This window comes from Desmodus rotundus, chromosome 3 (genome assembly GCF_022682495.2).
Source record: "Desmodus rotundus isolate HL8 chromosome 3, HLdesRot8A.1, whole genome shotgun sequence".
NCBI classification, from domain to species: domain Eukaryota; kingdom Metazoa; phylum Chordata; class Mammalia; order Chiroptera; family Phyllostomidae; genus Desmodus; species Desmodus rotundus.
In genome coordinates this window covers 26048989-26066363 of record NC_071389.1, presented here as the reverse complement: position 1 = coordinate 26066363, position 17375 = coordinate 26048989, and the positions used below count along the sequence as shown (strand labels likewise).

General features: G+C 38.0%; 1 protein-coding gene and 1 non-coding gene across 3 annotated transcripts in view; both read right to left on the bottom strand.

The window, feature by feature from the left end:
* Nucleotides 1-393: 393 nt before the first annotated feature.
* Nucleotides 394-17375, bottom strand: part of RLF (RLF zinc finger) — an 80224-nt gene continuing 63242 nt past the window's right edge. The window contains exons 5-6 of one of the 2 annotated variants that reach the window (XM_045190882.3): nucleotides 12011-12152; nucleotides 394-7068 (exon numbers count right to left, since the gene is read on the bottom strand). In XM_045190882.3, the coding sequence (XP_045046817.2) occupies nucleotides 2413-7068; nucleotides 12011-12152 (4798 nt within the window). In that variant the 3' untranslated portion in view covers nucleotides 394-2412. The remainder of the gene's footprint in view (nucleotides 7069-12010; nucleotides 12153-17375) is intronic. The other variant, XM_024554627.4, reaches the window with a different exon arrangement.
* On the bottom strand, nucleotides 13213-13333 carry LOC112299713 (small nucleolar RNA SNORA28). Its single transcript, XR_002974302.1, has one exon. It is a non-coding gene; the product is annotated as a small nucleolar RNA SNORA28 (small nucleolar RNA).

Sequence of the window (17375 nt, the reverse complement as noted above, 5' to 3'; positions counted from 1 at the left end):
TCTTTTACATATGTGCTCATGAACATGGGGAGACACTGAAGCAAGAGAACTGTGGGTGAAAAGAATGACAATGCCTGGCAATACCATCATTTTATGAGGCATTCTCTACTGAAAAAGGCTTTGAGACAAAGTGTTTCCCAGTCTGTTATGAATCCCAGGGAGATCAAGAAGAATAACAGCACCTAAAAGCTCCATGACACTTTGGCTTTCTGTACTATCATATAGTCACACATGCTGCTTCTAACATAAAACACTGTCTTCAATAAAGATCAAACGAAGCAAGCCCAACTGGATTAAAAAAATACTAGGATCAAACATTTGATCCTAAGTACTTGAAGCAAATTGAGTTTGGCAGCACTGCAAAGGGACTCACTTGCTCCTTCCAGGGGGTAGGAGTTAGGTGTGGTTGAATGGGTATCGTTCAGTCTTAAGGAAATTAGCAGCTTTCTCTAGTATGATGATTTTCTTAATGAGGCCACCAGTTGTTTCTCATGCTCAGATCACAGAAAGGGACCTTTCAAGATTATCACCCGTATCTCATTTTGTGAGGAAAATGAAGCCCATTCATTTCAGAAGAAATTCACTGAAGATCCCAGAGTCAGCAGTGATCTCGGCCTCTAAAATGTCCCTAAGATGCCCCACTGTTTCTGCCGCTTTTTCTTTGAAAAGTTTTTTTTTTAGATTTTTAATTATTTTTAGAGAAGAGGAGGAGAGGGAAACATCAATGTGTGGTTGCCTCTCGTGTGCCCTCTATTGGGGACCTGGCCCGCAACCCAGGAATGTGCCCTGACTGGGAATCAAACCCGCAACCCTTTGGTTTGCAGGCCTGTGCTCAATCCACTGAGCTAGACCAGCCAGGGCTCTTTCAACAGATTCTTATCAGAGAGTCCTGTAACTACTGTGATCTGAGCAAAGCAACAACTTGGGTGCTTTAGACTTAGGGTGAGAAGGTGGCAAAATGAAATTCCCAAAGAGCTGACAAAACAAGGCAACAAGGTTTAAGGGTCAGAGAAAAGATCTTAAAATTCTAACCACAGGCATAATAAAGGGATGTTAGAAATGTCTGAGTCATTTCATTGCTAGCTAATGAAAGTGGTTGAAAACTTCATGAGGAAGAGAATAGCTTTATTCTAAGAATACACTGCTTTCCTTGTCATTAGACACAGATGTCCCACAGTACACCGAAACTCAACACATCCAAAGACCAAACTCATATTTGTTTTCCGTCCTCTTCCCCAAAACCCATTCTTCCCTTTTTTAAAATTTCCACCTCAATTTGCTACATCATTTTACATCTTCCTCAAAATGTTTTCTTCGTCCTCCAAGGCCCAACAATATGCTCTAAATTCCTAAATTTCATTTACTCTTCCTTTTCCTTTAAATGTCGATAGACTCTCATTGAGTTTGCCTCAATTACTTCAGCAGTCTTATTATCTATTCTACTTCAGCTGCTCCAATCACACATTTGAAGTGATCTATATTTTGTTTAAAATCCTTCAAAGCCTCTCCGCTGCCTATGGCCTCAAGTCCAAAATCATATGTTCTTGGTTTGGCTCCTGCCTATCTCTACAATAATCTCATCCACCCGGTGCTTCCTGCTTTTACTGCCAGCCTGTCAAATTATTTATTAGTTTCCTGGACACATGACTTCATACCTCTGAGTTTGCTATGCCCTTCATGTTCTGCCTGGCATACCCTGTCCTTTCTACCTAGATTTCCTCTTGTGAGAGCTAGCTTAATTCCCATAGCTCATTACTCAATGTGAAAATTTTCTTTCCACAAAAATTCTAAGACAATAGTCATTCAAAAAGAAGCTTCATGTGAATGGGCTTATTAATAGGCAACAAAAAACTACTTGTGTAAAATAGAAATGCACATTCCAGGAAATATGAGTGCATTTCCAGCTTACATGTGACATGAAAACTCTTTATGAGTAAACAAGAAATGGGTGAAAAATTGTAATTTATTGAAACTCAACTCAAAAAATATAAGATGCTGTAGTGTACAATATATTACACAAAGCACCCTCAGGTGCACATTCAAGTCAAGTAAGAACTCCATATCCCTTTCCCCAGCCCTCCCACCCTGGGATCATAGTATTTGTTCCATATACAATCATGCACACTTAATTTGAAAAAGGAAGCCCCAATATATTTTTATGTATTAATTAGCACCAAACAAGAGTACAGTTCCATTTCTTATTTTTAATAAACAAAAAACCCAATCAATAAACCAACTGGAGAGCTAATGGACTCAGCCAATAGTGCTGACGTAGATATTATACATTCATGTAAATACACAGCCTATTCTACCTTAAACAATGGTATGGCTGGGTCTCAGCCTTTGTTCGAGTTGGCAATTGTCCCATGTTGCAGTGTTGGAGCTAGTCTGTTTCAAAAACAAAATTGCTATTTAGGAACTTCCTACACAAAGCTCATCTGTTTTTTTTGTTGGAAACAAGTCTAAAATTGGTGTGGAAAACTTAGATCTTTCAAGGACAACCACTGGCCGAAGATAATGAAGCTGTTTTAAGGCAAGCTCTCCACAGTCTGTTAATGCTTTGTCCAATACGACTCTCAGGTTTTCCAAGGAAGGAACTGTTGTTGTCGTCTCAGCTACTATTAAAGGTGGGATTGCAGTCAGGTTCTCATGAATTGCAGAGTCACTGGAAGAATGAGGTATGTCAACTTCAGGGTCATTGTCATTCACCATATTATTTGCCATAACAGTCCCTGTCAAGTCATTACTGGATTGTGAAGAAGTACTTAATGTTAAGTGCTCTGAAGGCTCCCAATCGTCAAAATCGTCTTCTTTCTCTTCACTTTCCTGAATAAATTTCAGAAATGAAGATTCAAATCCCATAGGTTTGTAAGTCTTCAAATCAAATGATCTGGGCTGTGGATGCTTCCTAAAATTCTCTTTTGGGGCATGTGTTGAATTTTTTACAGTGTTTTCTTGCCCTGAACTTTGCTGCCCATTTTCTGAGTCTTTGATCCTTGGTAAAGGCAGCTGGAAACTTGTGAAGTAAGTCCCATTTTCAGTCCCATCAGAATCAGGTATGGAATTTTCTATTTTACAAGGAGGAGGCTGAACTATATTACACTGTTCCAAAGAAGTGGTTTCTGAACTATGGCTGCATTTCAAAGTTCCTCTGTAAAGCAGACTATCTGCCTCAAATACTTGGTTGCTTTCAGTACATCCTTTCTGACCTCCATCCCTTTCACCTGGATGAAGGCATTCGGTGTTCTGGACAGGTAGGCTACTGTCACCTAGGGAATGGCTGTGCTTCGTGTGCTCGGATTCACAGCTTCCATCTTCTTCTTTCTTTATGTAGGGCTCTATTTCAGAAGGTGGCTCCTCCTTAATTTTGGTACCGTACTTAACACAAATGACAAGATTTTCCATCTGTTGCTCTAAATAGGCACTACTCATCTGATGGGTACGTTTGTAATGCCTCACTATGCTGCTCTCCAACTTCACCACGGATAAGCATCCTTGAACCATGCAGGGGTACTGTGTATGCTCAGAATGCTCCACACACATATGGAGGGCTTCGGCTCTTGTCTTAAAAGTAATTGGAGCTTTCTTTTCTTTCATAAAGCCACATTTTTTAGCCTTAGCATTAAATGACCTCCTGGTAGTCTGATGTTCATGCCCCTGCGTGAGAGCTGTTTGACACACCTTTTCACTCCTTAGTAGCCTTTCATTTGCCACTTTCTGGCTTCTAAACAGATCATCGTAATAGTCCTTGTGCCGGTAATATACATGTTGAGAATAATTACTGCGATGGGTAAAAATCTGGCCGCAACCATTAAGATCACAATGAATTTCATAATCTGAATGTATCTCTCCTTCAATATTATGCTGTTCCATCAAGTGGTGCTTCAACTTGCTGAATGTATAAAAAACAGCAGGGCACTGAGGCTGGTTACAGGAAAACCTTGCTGCAGATTCAGCTTCAGAAAGCACTTTAGGCTCTTCAATATGGTCTAGATTATGAGAGTCACTACAGTGCTTAGCAAGAGCTTTGGAACACAGGAAACGTTTGTTACATTCTTTATATTTGCAAGCAAATATCTTTTTACATTTGACAAGTTCCCTTTTGGTTCTTGCTTTGTCTTTCTCTAAACATAACTGTTCTTTGTTGTACTGATGTACAGTTCTGTAATGGCGAATCAAGCCTTTTAGATTGGTGAATGAAGAGTTGCAAGTTTTATGGATACAATGGAATGGTTTGTGGTATTTATTCAAAATATAGCAGAGGTTTCCTTTAGCAACAGTCCTCCTGCTACCTCTCCCCTCTCTTCCTTCTTGTTCTTCTCTATGGCTACCTATTGGTGATGAAATATCAGATGTTTTACTTTCTGTTTCTTCACAAGATGACTCCAAATCTGTTTCTGAACTGCATTCATCCTTTTTAGAATGACAGTGTGGCTTCTCAGAGTTACTGTTGGGACCACCTCCAAGTTCAGCAGAACAATCATCTTTCAACCTATCTACTGAGCATGGGCCTTCATGATCACATTTTTCATTCTCTAATAGTTTGTGAGTTACTCTGTCAGTGCCAATTTGATGTTTATTTTTATAATGGATCCTAAGGTGTGTTTTTCTTGTAAATGACCTTTGGCAAATATGACACTGGAATGGGGAATACCGGTGTTGAAACATGGTTAACTGGAGGACTTTTTCTTTTGAATAATTATGCTTTTTAAGATAATGCATTAACAAAGCCTCTCTGGTCACAAATTCATATTTGCATCCTTGAAGCTCACAGAAAAAAGGCTTAGCTGCCAACTGTGCAAGGTACTGGCTTGGCATATTTTCATCTTGATTCTGAAAATTAAGGTCTGCAATATTGGGTGAAACCGACTGAAGAGACTTAGCACCACTGGATGGGTACCCCTGCAATGACCCTGAGAAAGATCCATGTGTTATCGAGTTTTTCAAGCTTAAATGTTTCAAGCGCAACAGAAGTTCCAACATGGTATCCTCTGTACATGGCCTTTTAGAAGCACAAATGGAGGCTTCTGAAGAATAACCTTGATGTTCTCGTTTACATTTAGTATGAATGTTGTGATCTAGACCTCCATCTGGGGAGTCACTGTTTGTATCTGAGCTGGGTTTAGTTTCTGCATCAAACTTTACAGTTGTTTGACTGTGTTCATTACCCAAGCAGGGAAAGAGGTCTTTTGTTTTTATCTTTTTGGGTTTAAAATGGTATGGATGAACCTTTCGTAGATGCTTCTGCATCCCTTTTGCATTTTTGTACGTGGAGCCACAGCCATCAAAACCACAGGTAAACTTAGTCCCATCAAAACAAATTGCCACACTGGAGCATTTCTCTTTTAAGCTGGAGGACACAAAGACTTTCTCGTGAGATAACAATATATCCTGCATGGTTTCAGGGTGATCCAGTGTGTCGATTAACTCTTCATTCACGGAAGCGGAAGAGCTATGACTTAACTGGTCACTGGAATTACTGTCACTGTTTTCTTTCAGATTTTCTGCAGGTTCTATTTGAGAACTTGCTGGTCCTGCACTGAAAAGAAGATCCTCAGGTAAATGAGATTTATCAGTTTGGTCAAGTAGATGGGGCTGATCGATACATTCTTGCTTTTCACCTGCTGCAGGCTCCTCAAGTTTTACTGATTTCTTCACATCTCCATTTGAACTTTCAACATTATGCATTAAGAGGTGATTCTGGTATTCAATTTTGGAATAATAGAACTTCTTACAGCCAACAAAATTACATGTGTAAGATGCATCCCTAAAGTGTTGTGCTTCATGGTGGTAAAGCTGTCCCAAGTCACTGAAAACAATATTACAGCCATTTAATTCACATTTATAACGCAGATCATCATGTTTTTGTTTATGGTTAAGTAGTTCATTCACTGATCCAAACCTAGCATAGCAATCTATAGATACACACATATAAGGTTGAGGACCACAATGCACTTGTTCATGTTCCCGCAGGTGAAATGCAGACATGAAATGTCGTCGACAATAAGTACACTTCTCTCTTCTATTTTTCATATCCAAGTAGTGCTTGGCATTTTCATCATTATTTTGGTGTTCAGCTTTAAGATGTACACTTAAGTATTTAAATTGCTTAAACACACGGGAACAGTCTGTGCCAGGACATGGGTACAAATCTCTGTCTTGCAGGTGGCAATCTTCTAATTTGCTGAATGTGACATATTCATGAGACTCTCCTTTGGCTTGTTCATTCAATGACTGATTTTGCTCCAGGGCTGCAGAGGGACTCTTGGGACAAATTCCCTTTTGAGAGCCTTTCAACAGTAATTTCTTTCTAGAGGGGTCTCTTCTGCTTGGTGGCATTTTAACATGTTCCATCACATGAGGAACAAATATTTCTTTTCTCTTGAACTTTTTAATACAAACTGGACAAGTGTAAATTCCATCTTCCATGTGCATCTTAGAATGATGAAGAATCCTGGCCTCTATACATTCCCGCTTACATAACAAACAGAAAAATTTATACTGAAGCCACCTCTGGTATCTCTCAGAAGAACCAATGGGTTTTTTGTCTCTTTTCTCCTTGTGTTGATCTGTCAAATCTCTTCTTCTATATTGTTTATCTTCTTTACCTTCCTCAGAGTCACTGAGAAATGATTCTAAAACATCTGTGTCATTTATAGACATTTCATAGCCACTTAGATCATCATCAGAATCTGAGGCCTCCTGTCCTAGGAGTTGGTGGCAGTGTCGTTTTAAAGTTTTCCAATCCCAAAATTCAGGATCAAAAGGCCAGTGGGCTTTTAAAGCTAGTAAGAGCTCACATCGAAGAGAATTTGGAACTGGTGCATTTTCTTCATCAAATTTTTGATCTGGTTGCAAATACAGTTCTTCCAACATATTAAACCCATCCAAACTGGGTTCAATTAAGAATTCTGTAAGTTGACAGGCTCGTCTAACTTCTAAATCTTCTGGTAAAAGACAAGCAATTGTTTTACAAACTGATGCCTTCATTTCTTCATCCTCACTTGATCTGAGTTGAAGAGCTCTGACACACAGTAAAATCGAAACCCCGAGACCAGCATCTTGTGCCTGCAGGGAAAGCAGGGGAAAAAGTTGGGTTTTTTTATTATTGAAAATAATAGAGTCCCTAACTCTCAGGTAATTTACCTGTGTACTGAACCCTCAAGTAATTCACCTGTGTCGGAACATATAAACAATAAAGGCAAAGGGATTCAGGATAAATAAGGTCACCAAAAGACAAAAAAAGACTTTGTCTTAAGTTGGGTATCAAGAATAGAGTTTAAATAAATGGGTGCAAGAGGAAACGTGTAAGTGAGTTTAATATAGAATTCAAAGTAAGAAATGCATGTGTTATGAACACTTCAGTGTTTTCAAAAGCTCAAGGCTAAAATAAATGACTCTCCTCATCTCTTCCTAAAAGAATCAATACTTTAAAGTTTAGGTATACTGAATCTCAAGCTTTCCATGGAAAAACAACAGAAATCAGAAAATCTCTGTAGCAGCAAGTTCTCAGAAAACAAGTCAAAAATTAGCTAGTGCATACAAAATGGTGTTTTTACGAGAGAGGCTGAAATGGAATGGGAATATAATATGAGCAAAGAAAAGCAGGATCATATGGCAGAATAGCTTAAAATGCATTACTGAAGAGCTCAGAATTTTTAGTCAGACTTTGTCCTTGAACACCAGCTTCACTACAGTGACAAGTTCTTAATTCCTCTATGCCTCAGTTTCCTCACCTGTAAAATGGTAATAGCAATGGTAGTATTGGATTTCCCTAACACTGTCATAAAAATGAAGATAATATAAAGTGATTACTACAATGTTTGCACATAGTAAATATTTAACAGAATACCATGTAAAACAACTGAGGGTAAATTCCACTGTTTAAATCAGTAAGCAATTTGCTAAACAAATTATTTCATGTTGGGCACCGTTCAAAGTGCTGGAAACACAAAGAAATAACTGCCATTAATTTACGGAACTCTTACTACACACATCCTAGGCACTATCCTAAATAAATGCTTTGCATACATTGTCCTCATTGTGTACGTAAGAAACCAAGGCTCAGGCTAATTACCCAATGAAACTAGCTGGTGAGCAGAGGAGCAAAGATTTAAACTTTAAATGAATCTTTTTCCAGAGTCTGAACTCTTAACTCCTTTACAGCTGATACTGACTCCAAAGCTTAACTGACTTGGCTATAACTCATGTGCTCTTAATACAATACACCAAGCCACTCTTTGTTCTCTCACCTTCCTGGTTTTAAAGCCACCAATTTATACATGCCCACCAATTTCTTCAAAATTCAGCTCCACATTCCATATCCTAATTCTAAGTTACTTGCCACTCTATTAGCAAGTAACTGTTTGGCCTATCTGTTCAGAATATATAATGGTATTTCTAGTTGTTGGTTTTTTTTTTAAGTGTCCTTACTGATTTCACAAATTTTACCATTTCAACCAGATTAGGCTGCTTAAGAAAAAATGGACATTCTGCCCTGACTGGTGTAGCTCAATGGATTGAGCACAGGCTGTGAACCAAAGGGCTGCCAGTTCGATTCCCAGTCAGGGCACATGCCTGGGTTGTAGGCCAGGTCCCCAGTACAGGGCGCATGAGAGGCAATCACACATTGATATTTCTTTCCCTCTCTCTCTTTCTCTTCCCCCTCCCTCTAAAAATGAGTAGGTAAAATCTTAAAAAGAAAAAATGGACATTCTGTTTACCTCACAGAGTCTTCTAAAACAAATTAAGTAATAACTATTGAGATCCTATGAATTATTTAAAAATTTACCCAGTTTTCTCCAAGTCCTCTGTGCTATAACTTACAAGTGATAACCTTGTGTCACATCATGCAATTTGTCAAGATTGGTCTAGTTCTGACTCTGCTGTGAACTAGGTGTATGATCCTGACAAATCACACACCTCTAATTTTTAGCTTCTTTATTACTAAAGAGAAGGGATTAAACTACATAAGGACATGTTTTGCAAAACAGTAGTACCATATGTTTCACCAAAAGGGCCCCATAACCAAATAAACTGGATTCAACATGATCCCTCTTCTTATACCTTCCAATTCAAAATATAGCTGCATCTACACTCATTCTGTCATACTATTTTGAAAGTCTTCAGAGACACCCTGGATTCTCTAAAGTCTTCCCTCCACTTAAGACTTTCTCAAGTCACAGAATTCAAGTTTAACAACTCTTAATAAGCACTTTTAAGTGAGATCTAGTTAAGCTATTTAGAGAAAATTGAACCCTGGAAAATAAAGAGGTCCTATTACAAAGCACTCTCTCCATTATATGCTGTTGCTTTCTGCAACAGACCTAATGCCCACACAAGCTTTTCAGCATCATTAACCTTTTCCATCCCAAGGGCTATGTGACTGGTTGCTGGATATCTCCCAATATCCTTTCCTCTATTCTCCTACAAAAGCAGAACACCTGGTTTTCATTTGGCTACAAAGTCACTCAGAATAATGAATATATATCCTAGCCCCCCTGCAGCTAGATGTGGCTGTGTGTGTGTGCTGAAGGGAGTGGGGAAAGGTATGTCAGAGTATGCTTTTTGCCTATCTTCCTTCTTGCTACCTGGAATGGAGACGTTATAGCTAGGTTTGGAATGGGATGGAAGCTATGTGTTGACAAAGACAAAAATCTGGGAGCCACTAAAGCAACCCTGGCCTGTCTACCTGGATTATCTACCTAAATGAGAGAGAAACTTCTATCTTCTTTAGGCCACTAATATTATGGGATTTCCATCATTCACAGCAGAACTACAAGAAAACTGATTTAGGTTAGATCGCCACTCTCTCTTAAAGAGCTAGAGGCACCCCGGCCGAGTGGCTCAGTTCATTGGAGAAGTGTCCTGTACACCAAAAGGTTGCAGGTGTGATTCCTGGTCAGGACACATACCTAGGTTGCAGGTTTCATCCCTTGTTGGGGTGCATATGGGAGGCAACTGATTGATGTTTCTCTCTCTCCCTCTACCTTCCTCTCTCTAAAATCAATAAACAGATCCTTGGGTGAGGATTAAAAAAAAAAAAAAAAAAAAAAAAGCTAGAGGTAGGTCTCTTCATTTGAACGAAATTCTATACTCACTGCCTCCCTTCCACCTACCTGTCCATATGTTTTCTACCTTTTAGGCTAAATATCATAAACAGGACTAGAGTGGAAAGTATGCTAGACTGGGATTAAAGAGAAATGGGTTCTGGTTACACAGATGTACATCAAATTCCTTGGTCTTAGAAATCCATTTTCCTCGTCTTCTAGCAGATTTCCCATGTTCTGTGATTATTTGTGGTAAGCAGAATTCTAAGACGGCCCTCAATGGCCCTCACTTTGTATAATCTCATTCCCTGGAGTGTAAGTGGAACCTGTAAATGTGAGATTTCATTCCTATGATTACATCAGGTTATATGGCAACAGACTTTGCAGATGTAAGACTCCAATTCAGTTGATCTTAAGACAGGTGGGATACCTAAGTGAGCTTGACCTAATCACTCAATCCCTTTCAGTCTGGAGGTCAGATGGAAGAGATCAGATCCAAAGGATGAGGATTCTTAGTGCCTTTGCTGCCTTGAAAAAGGCATGAAATGAGGGAGGCTTCTAGGAGCTAAAAACAGGTTGTGACTGATATCAAGAAAATTAGGACGTGAATATCGTCAACAGTAAGAATGAGCTGAAAAGCAGATTTTCTACAGAGCATCCAGATAAAAACTCATTCTGATCAACACCTCAATTTCAGCCTTGTGATACTCTAAGCAGAGAACCTTGCCACACTGTGCTGGCTTCTGTGCTACGAAACCATGAACTCATAAACGGGTGCTGTCTTTGTGGTAATCTGTTATGCAGCAACAGAAAACTAATACTTTCCTTAAAGATTAAAAAACAAAACATCTTAAAGGCCAGTTGTAACACTAACTTTTTTTAAACAAGGCAAGTTCCATAATTACTTGAACATGTCCTTTCTGTGACAGGAGACACAACTTCATTCACAGTGATTAGAAATAATTATCAACTTACTTATCTGACCATGAATTTACTTCTGATAAGTTTTTACCTTTTCCTATAGTCAATGGAGAAAACAAGATCAACATATTTCAAATAAAGTATAGGATATGGAATGTTACATTAAAGTAGACAAGAAATATCAAAGATACAACTTTGCCTTGATTTCAGTATAATAATAATCCTTGGGGAAAAAATAAATTAAAAATAAAGACAATTCTTGAATTTTGTCAAAGTAGTAACCCATAGAACATACCCATGAGCCATTATAAATCTGGGCATATAGGGAGAACTCAGTCATGAGAAGATACTAAACAGAAAACAAAAATAGAGAATAACCTAAGACTATTCCAAATCTTTAGCCTAGTAGACCTAGCAAACAGGGTGCAGCAAAAGTAGATTTACAGTTGTTTGTATGGAAAACAATATAATAATTAATATAAACTGTGTTTCATGTACTCACAGCTGTAAACCTACTTTTAACCTACCCTATATATCCATAGGGCTGAACTCAAAAAACAAGGTTTTATATACGGCAATTCATTTCATTTTCAGAAATATTTACTTCCTAAAAATACCTAACTTGTTTCCTACTTGCACAGAAGTTGACAATTTGTGCAGTTTTTTCTGGAACTGTTCTGTTACTCCAAATCCCAGAAAAATGTATCAGTGCAAGAAGAGGAAAAATGCAATTATATTTTCTTCATTTATAATTATTAAGTTAAGTTGCAAACAAACATGCCTGTATAAAATACAGACACTGTTCTAGGAAAAGCAGATGTAGGCTGGTTGAGGTGACAGCAAAGAAACATAATCTTCCTTTCCTCCAGTGCTGTGTCACTTCAAATTACTATTTTTCATTAAGGAAAACTGTGGATCCCCCAGAAGTCGATCTGCAGAAACTGCTATGTGCAATTATTTAAAAGGAGTGGCCTGAGAGAAATCTCCCCCCTCATTTCACCCCTCCAGGACAATCAGCATTAAAAGCATAAATTACTCACTTCAGTCTGTACAACTCTAATGAGGCAAAATAAATGCTGCTGTGTTTTAGCTATGACACCGAACTGACGACAGCGCTCCAAAAAAGTGTCTAAAGAAGGGTCAATTCTTCTTTGCAGTTTACTCCAAAAGAGAGTCAATTCCCTATAAAACAAAAGAATAAGGTAAAGCATTTAAAGCAACTGGTATTTGTTATCCACCTCCCCATCCCATTTTTCCCCCCTTTGGTTTGTGCAAATAAATTGACAGTAAACAAAAATTAGGAAAAAAAACCCCTAAGTATATTACCTATTGCTTCCTCCCAAACCATTCCCACCTTGTTCCAAAAGGGTTTACCCCTTACATTGGTAATTGCTCTGACTATCCCTAGTGGGCGGGCATTGTCACACATTACTACACTGTCAAAAAAAAAAACACGTATACAACCAATAAATATTATAAGGGTACGCTTCTTCACGTTAATCTCACGGGCCTTTTCCAGCTCTAAAATGTCATGATGCTACTCAGGCCTGTGTTTTGAAATGTTTAGATATTGCCAGTAAAATTAGTAAATTGGTACTCTTGGAAAAGGCTAAAATACAAGAATCCCACAAATATCTTATTATGGAAACAAAGAAAAGCTTGAAAAGAATAAGTTAAGTAAAACCTTGAATGGGTTAAGAGAAAACTCTCAGAGAAAACAACTAGAAATTTAGAAATGCCAAGGATAGGAATGCTAGTGTGAATATAAAATGTGAATGGAAGGAAAGTTACTCAATAAAACTGAAGAGAATGTCATCACTTAAAAAAAAAAAAAGTGGCTCTATTCTCTCTGTCTTTTTTTCTTAAGTGATAAATAACCATGCCTTGGACAGTGTGGCTCAGTTGGTGGGAGCGTCATCCTATAAACCAAAGGTCCCAGGTTCGATTCCTGATCAGGTCAGGTTAGGTCCCTGGGTCAGGATGCATCTGAGAAGGCAACCAATTGATGTTTCTCTCTCATATCAATGCTCCTCCCCCCTCACCCCCATGGCCTGTCTGTAAAAGCAATGAAAAAAACTGTCTTCGTGTAAAGATTAAAAAAAATAATAACCATATTATTTTCATAAACTAGTTTAGAGCACTAATATCCTATTATTGCTCTTAATAGACTATTCCAAGAAGATGGTTACAAATCTGAAGCTTAAGAAATAAATTACCTCTTTTTATTTTTATTTATCTTAACACTAAGTCAACATAATGGCTTGTCTCATAGAGGAGAGCGCTCGGGAAAAGGTTCGACTTTGTTGCTATAGCAAAGTCAAATTGTGTCACACAGTTATGATCATCTTCCAAGACTGCTGCTTACAAGAACATAGCTCTTCCTGATGTGGCTCAGGGGACTGAGTGCCGACCTGCGAACCCAAGGGTCGCTGGTTCAATTCCCAGTCTACGGTACCTGCCTGGGTTGCTGGACCCAGCGGGGGCCTCATGAGAGGCAACCACACATTGATGTTTCCCCTCTCTCTTTCCCTTCCCCTCTCTAAGTAAAATCTTAAAAATAAAATAAAATAAAAGGAATATATCTCTTTTTTAGATTTTCTTTTTTATTGTTGCTCAAGTACAGCTGTCTCCATTTTTACCCCACAACGTGCCCCCCCCCCGGCTCCCACCCACAAACCTACCCGCTTTGGCTTTGTCCATTTGTCCTTTATACCTGTTCCTCGATGGCTCTTCCTGTTATCCCCCATTATCCCTCTCCCCACCTACTCTCTGGTCACTGTCAGTTTGTTCTTTATTTCAATGTCTCTGGTTTTATTTTGCTTGCTTGTGTACCTCTTTTTATAATAGATGAAAAATAAAAATATTTAATAGAACTTAATACTTTTTTATACTTTTAAAGAGATAACTGGGATTTTCATATGGTGAAATTCTTACATAGATACAAAACTTGCCTCAAAGATTAAATGAATATATGTCTCAAAAGATATATGATTAGAACTTTTAGTATTTAATGATGGTAGATTTGAGCTAAAACAAATAAAATTAACTTTTAACAATTTTAAATATTTGTCTTTGGCAACCACTGTTGCTTTCCTAACCAGAAAAAGTAAAAACTGAGATAGGTCAGCTCTGAAAATAGCTAACAGCCGGGCAAGTAATTGGGATGACTGTTTATTTTTAAACTCACAAGACTGCTTCATTCAGATGTAAGCATTTTTGTACTATAAACTTGAGAATCATGTAAAATTCTGAAGAACAAAGGAAATGAGGGAATTACATATGCTCAGAGATAAAAAGAGTATCGATCAAAATGCATGTATGTGCCCTGACCAGGTGGCTCAGTTGGTTGGAGCGTTGTCCCGTACACCAATAGGTTGCGGGTTCGATCCCTGGTCAAGGCACATTTGGGGCAACCAATCGATGTTTCTCTCTTTCTCACTCTTCTTTCCTCTCTCTATAAAAGCAATAAACATATCCTCAGGTGAGGATGTAAAAAAACCAAAAAGCAAAGTACTGTATGTGACATATATCCTACTTAAATAGGACAAAATTATCAAAGCTAGTAAGACCTGATTATGAAGATAAAATGTTAAAAAATAAAAATTCACTGACTAGCAAGAAGCTTAAGTAGGCAAATCTGATAATGTGATAAAAGGCAGATTGAGAATTAAGGTCTCTAATAATTAAAAAATATCAGAATGTCTAGGGCTTGCTTTATTTCAAATTAAATATTTCAAGCTCTCATTATTTTAACTTCAAATAACCATGTCCAAAAAAGGGTAGTTTGGCCCTGGCTGGTGTGGCTCAGCGGTTGAATGCCAGCCTGTAAATCATAGGGTCGCCAGTTCAATTCTTGGTCTAGGGCAACTGCCTGGGTTGGGGGCCATGTCCCCAAGTGGGGAGCGCACAAGAAGTGGCCAAAAATTGATGTTTCTCTCCCTCTCTCTCTCCCTCCCTTCCCCTCTCTAGAAAATAAATAAAATCTTTTTAAAAAGGGTATTTTATATTTGTACACATATTTTCACATTACAATTCACCAATTTAAAACAATTATTACCCACCCAAACATGTCAAATGAACCTGGAACCATGATAACCCATAAATTACCCATGAGAATGTCAGTATGTGATTTTAATCACCCGATCAAATCTGCACACCTGAGCAACAAAACACTAATGAATCGTAACTTGTAGCCTGTTGGGTCATCCATGCACTGGGACTAATACTTCTTCAATGAGTAAAGCAATGTGATTTTTAAAATTAGACAACCATTAAAGAATATATGAAAAATGATTCTACTATATAGATTCCTGCAATGTTCAGATGACTTACTGCATTCTAAAATTAGCTCAGTGCCTACCTCAAGTCAACACACTACAAATTCATAAAACAGGAAAGGAAATTTGTTTCTATAAATAGGAGGAAATGCATTCTGGCAGTGATGTGGCTACTGAGCAAAAACTTTAAACTACACTGTGTTTCTGTATAGCAGGAGGCCCATAAAGTTAACATGTCACACTAAGATCCAGAATTTAGGCATTTTAGAAATGAGGTTGGAAAAAAAAAAATTTGTGGAATTAAGGAATGATCATGACGTAAAGAAGGCTCCTGAAAATTCAAGGAGTTCATTCTCATGACCTCTTTTTTTCCTACAAAATTTGGTTATACTAATCATATATGGATATGTGGTCTTTGCCAGGTGCAGGGAACTCAACTGTGAAGTAGGCAACATATTGATACATGATGACTCTGGTATATCACAGTCTAGTTAGGAGAGGACAGAAAATTACATCTGAAGATACACAAATACACAATATATAAAGTTTAAGCTCAGAGAAATTACAGAAGTAAAGGCCAACCTATCAAATACTCGCTGAAAGCTTAGTGTGATTGAACCCAATGATGTTATTTTTAAAGAAGCAGTGGTAATTACACTGTCCCATTCAAAATGGTTCTCTTTCTCACTTGCTTGGCTACTCTAATTACATTGCCACAGCTAGACATCTATATGAAACTCATTCTTCCAGCACTTCTTTGATTTTTGCAGATGACCAAAAATTTAGGGGTGGGAACGGTTTAAAAAAAAAAAAAAAAGCGCCCTGGCTAGTGTGGCTAAGTGGATTGAGTGCCAGTTAGCGAACCGAAGGACCACAGGTTTGATTCCCAGTCAGGACACATGCCTGCATTGCGGGCCAGGTCCCCTGTTGGGGGCGTGTGAGAAGCAACCACACATTGATGTTTCTCTCCCTTTCTTTCTCCCTCCCTTCCTCACTCTCTCTAAATAAAATCTTACATTTCCAATAAATAAATTCTAGTATGTATATATGTTTAAAATTAAGTGACTGCTGCCCTGAATGGTATAGCTCAGCAGGTTGGGTGTCATCCTACAAAACAAAAGGTCTCAGGTTCGATTCCCCAAAGGGCACTTGCCTGGGCTGTAGGCCAGGTCCCAGGTTGGGGGTGCACAAGAGGCAACTAATCAATGTTTCTCTTGCACATTGATGTTTCTCTCCCTCTTTCTCCCTCCCTTCCCCTCTCTAAAAATAAATATATCTTTTTTTAAATGACTTTATTATGATATCCAACATTATTGTCATGTTTTTACAAATATTTCATCAAAAATACCACTTAAAAAATTAAAACAGAAGGGTAAACAAAAAGCTTCCAGATTCTGAAATTTTAGATTCTATTTATCTTTAAATTACTTGGAACAAGCTTACTTTTAATAAAATGTTAAGTGACTTAAGATTTTCTTTCCTTTACTCATTACAGCTCTTCAGAAGGCCAACAAGAGGGAAATCACTGTTAATCCTTTCCTGCTACAGGGGAAGAGCATTAATCCTAGAGCCCTAACATCCTTAACAGGGCTAATGACAGCTGAGTGAAGAAGGGAAGGAAAAAAGCATGGGTCACTGTAAAGGGGAAACTGTATCAGGGTTATTATATAAGAACTGTGTGACTAGTTTTAAAAACACTTTCTAACCCATCCCGTATGGGATTTAAGGTATTCTTTGCACTGAAAACCTAACTATAACTAGCAGTTATTTTTTTCATTAGAGGCAAAGGGGGTTAACTGTGATAAGAAAAATAGGAGTTTGGGGGGACGGATTAATGGAGACAACTGTACTTGAAACAATAAAAAAATGTGAAAAACCAAAGAAAAATAGGAGTTTGTTCTTTAAGTGAATACATGTTTTACTAAAGCTAAAATCTCTAATCTCTAGTGCATGAAAAAAACTTCTTCATTAAGTAGTCAAAAACCTCATTGCTACTTAAGAATTTTGAAAATTTGTATCACTTCTTTTTCAGTTTCCCACCAAAATGCCCACGGCGATCATTACAAAGTATAGTTAAGTCCCTATACCACTATTTCCCTTCTCATAAGAGATGTAATTCTGGCATAGT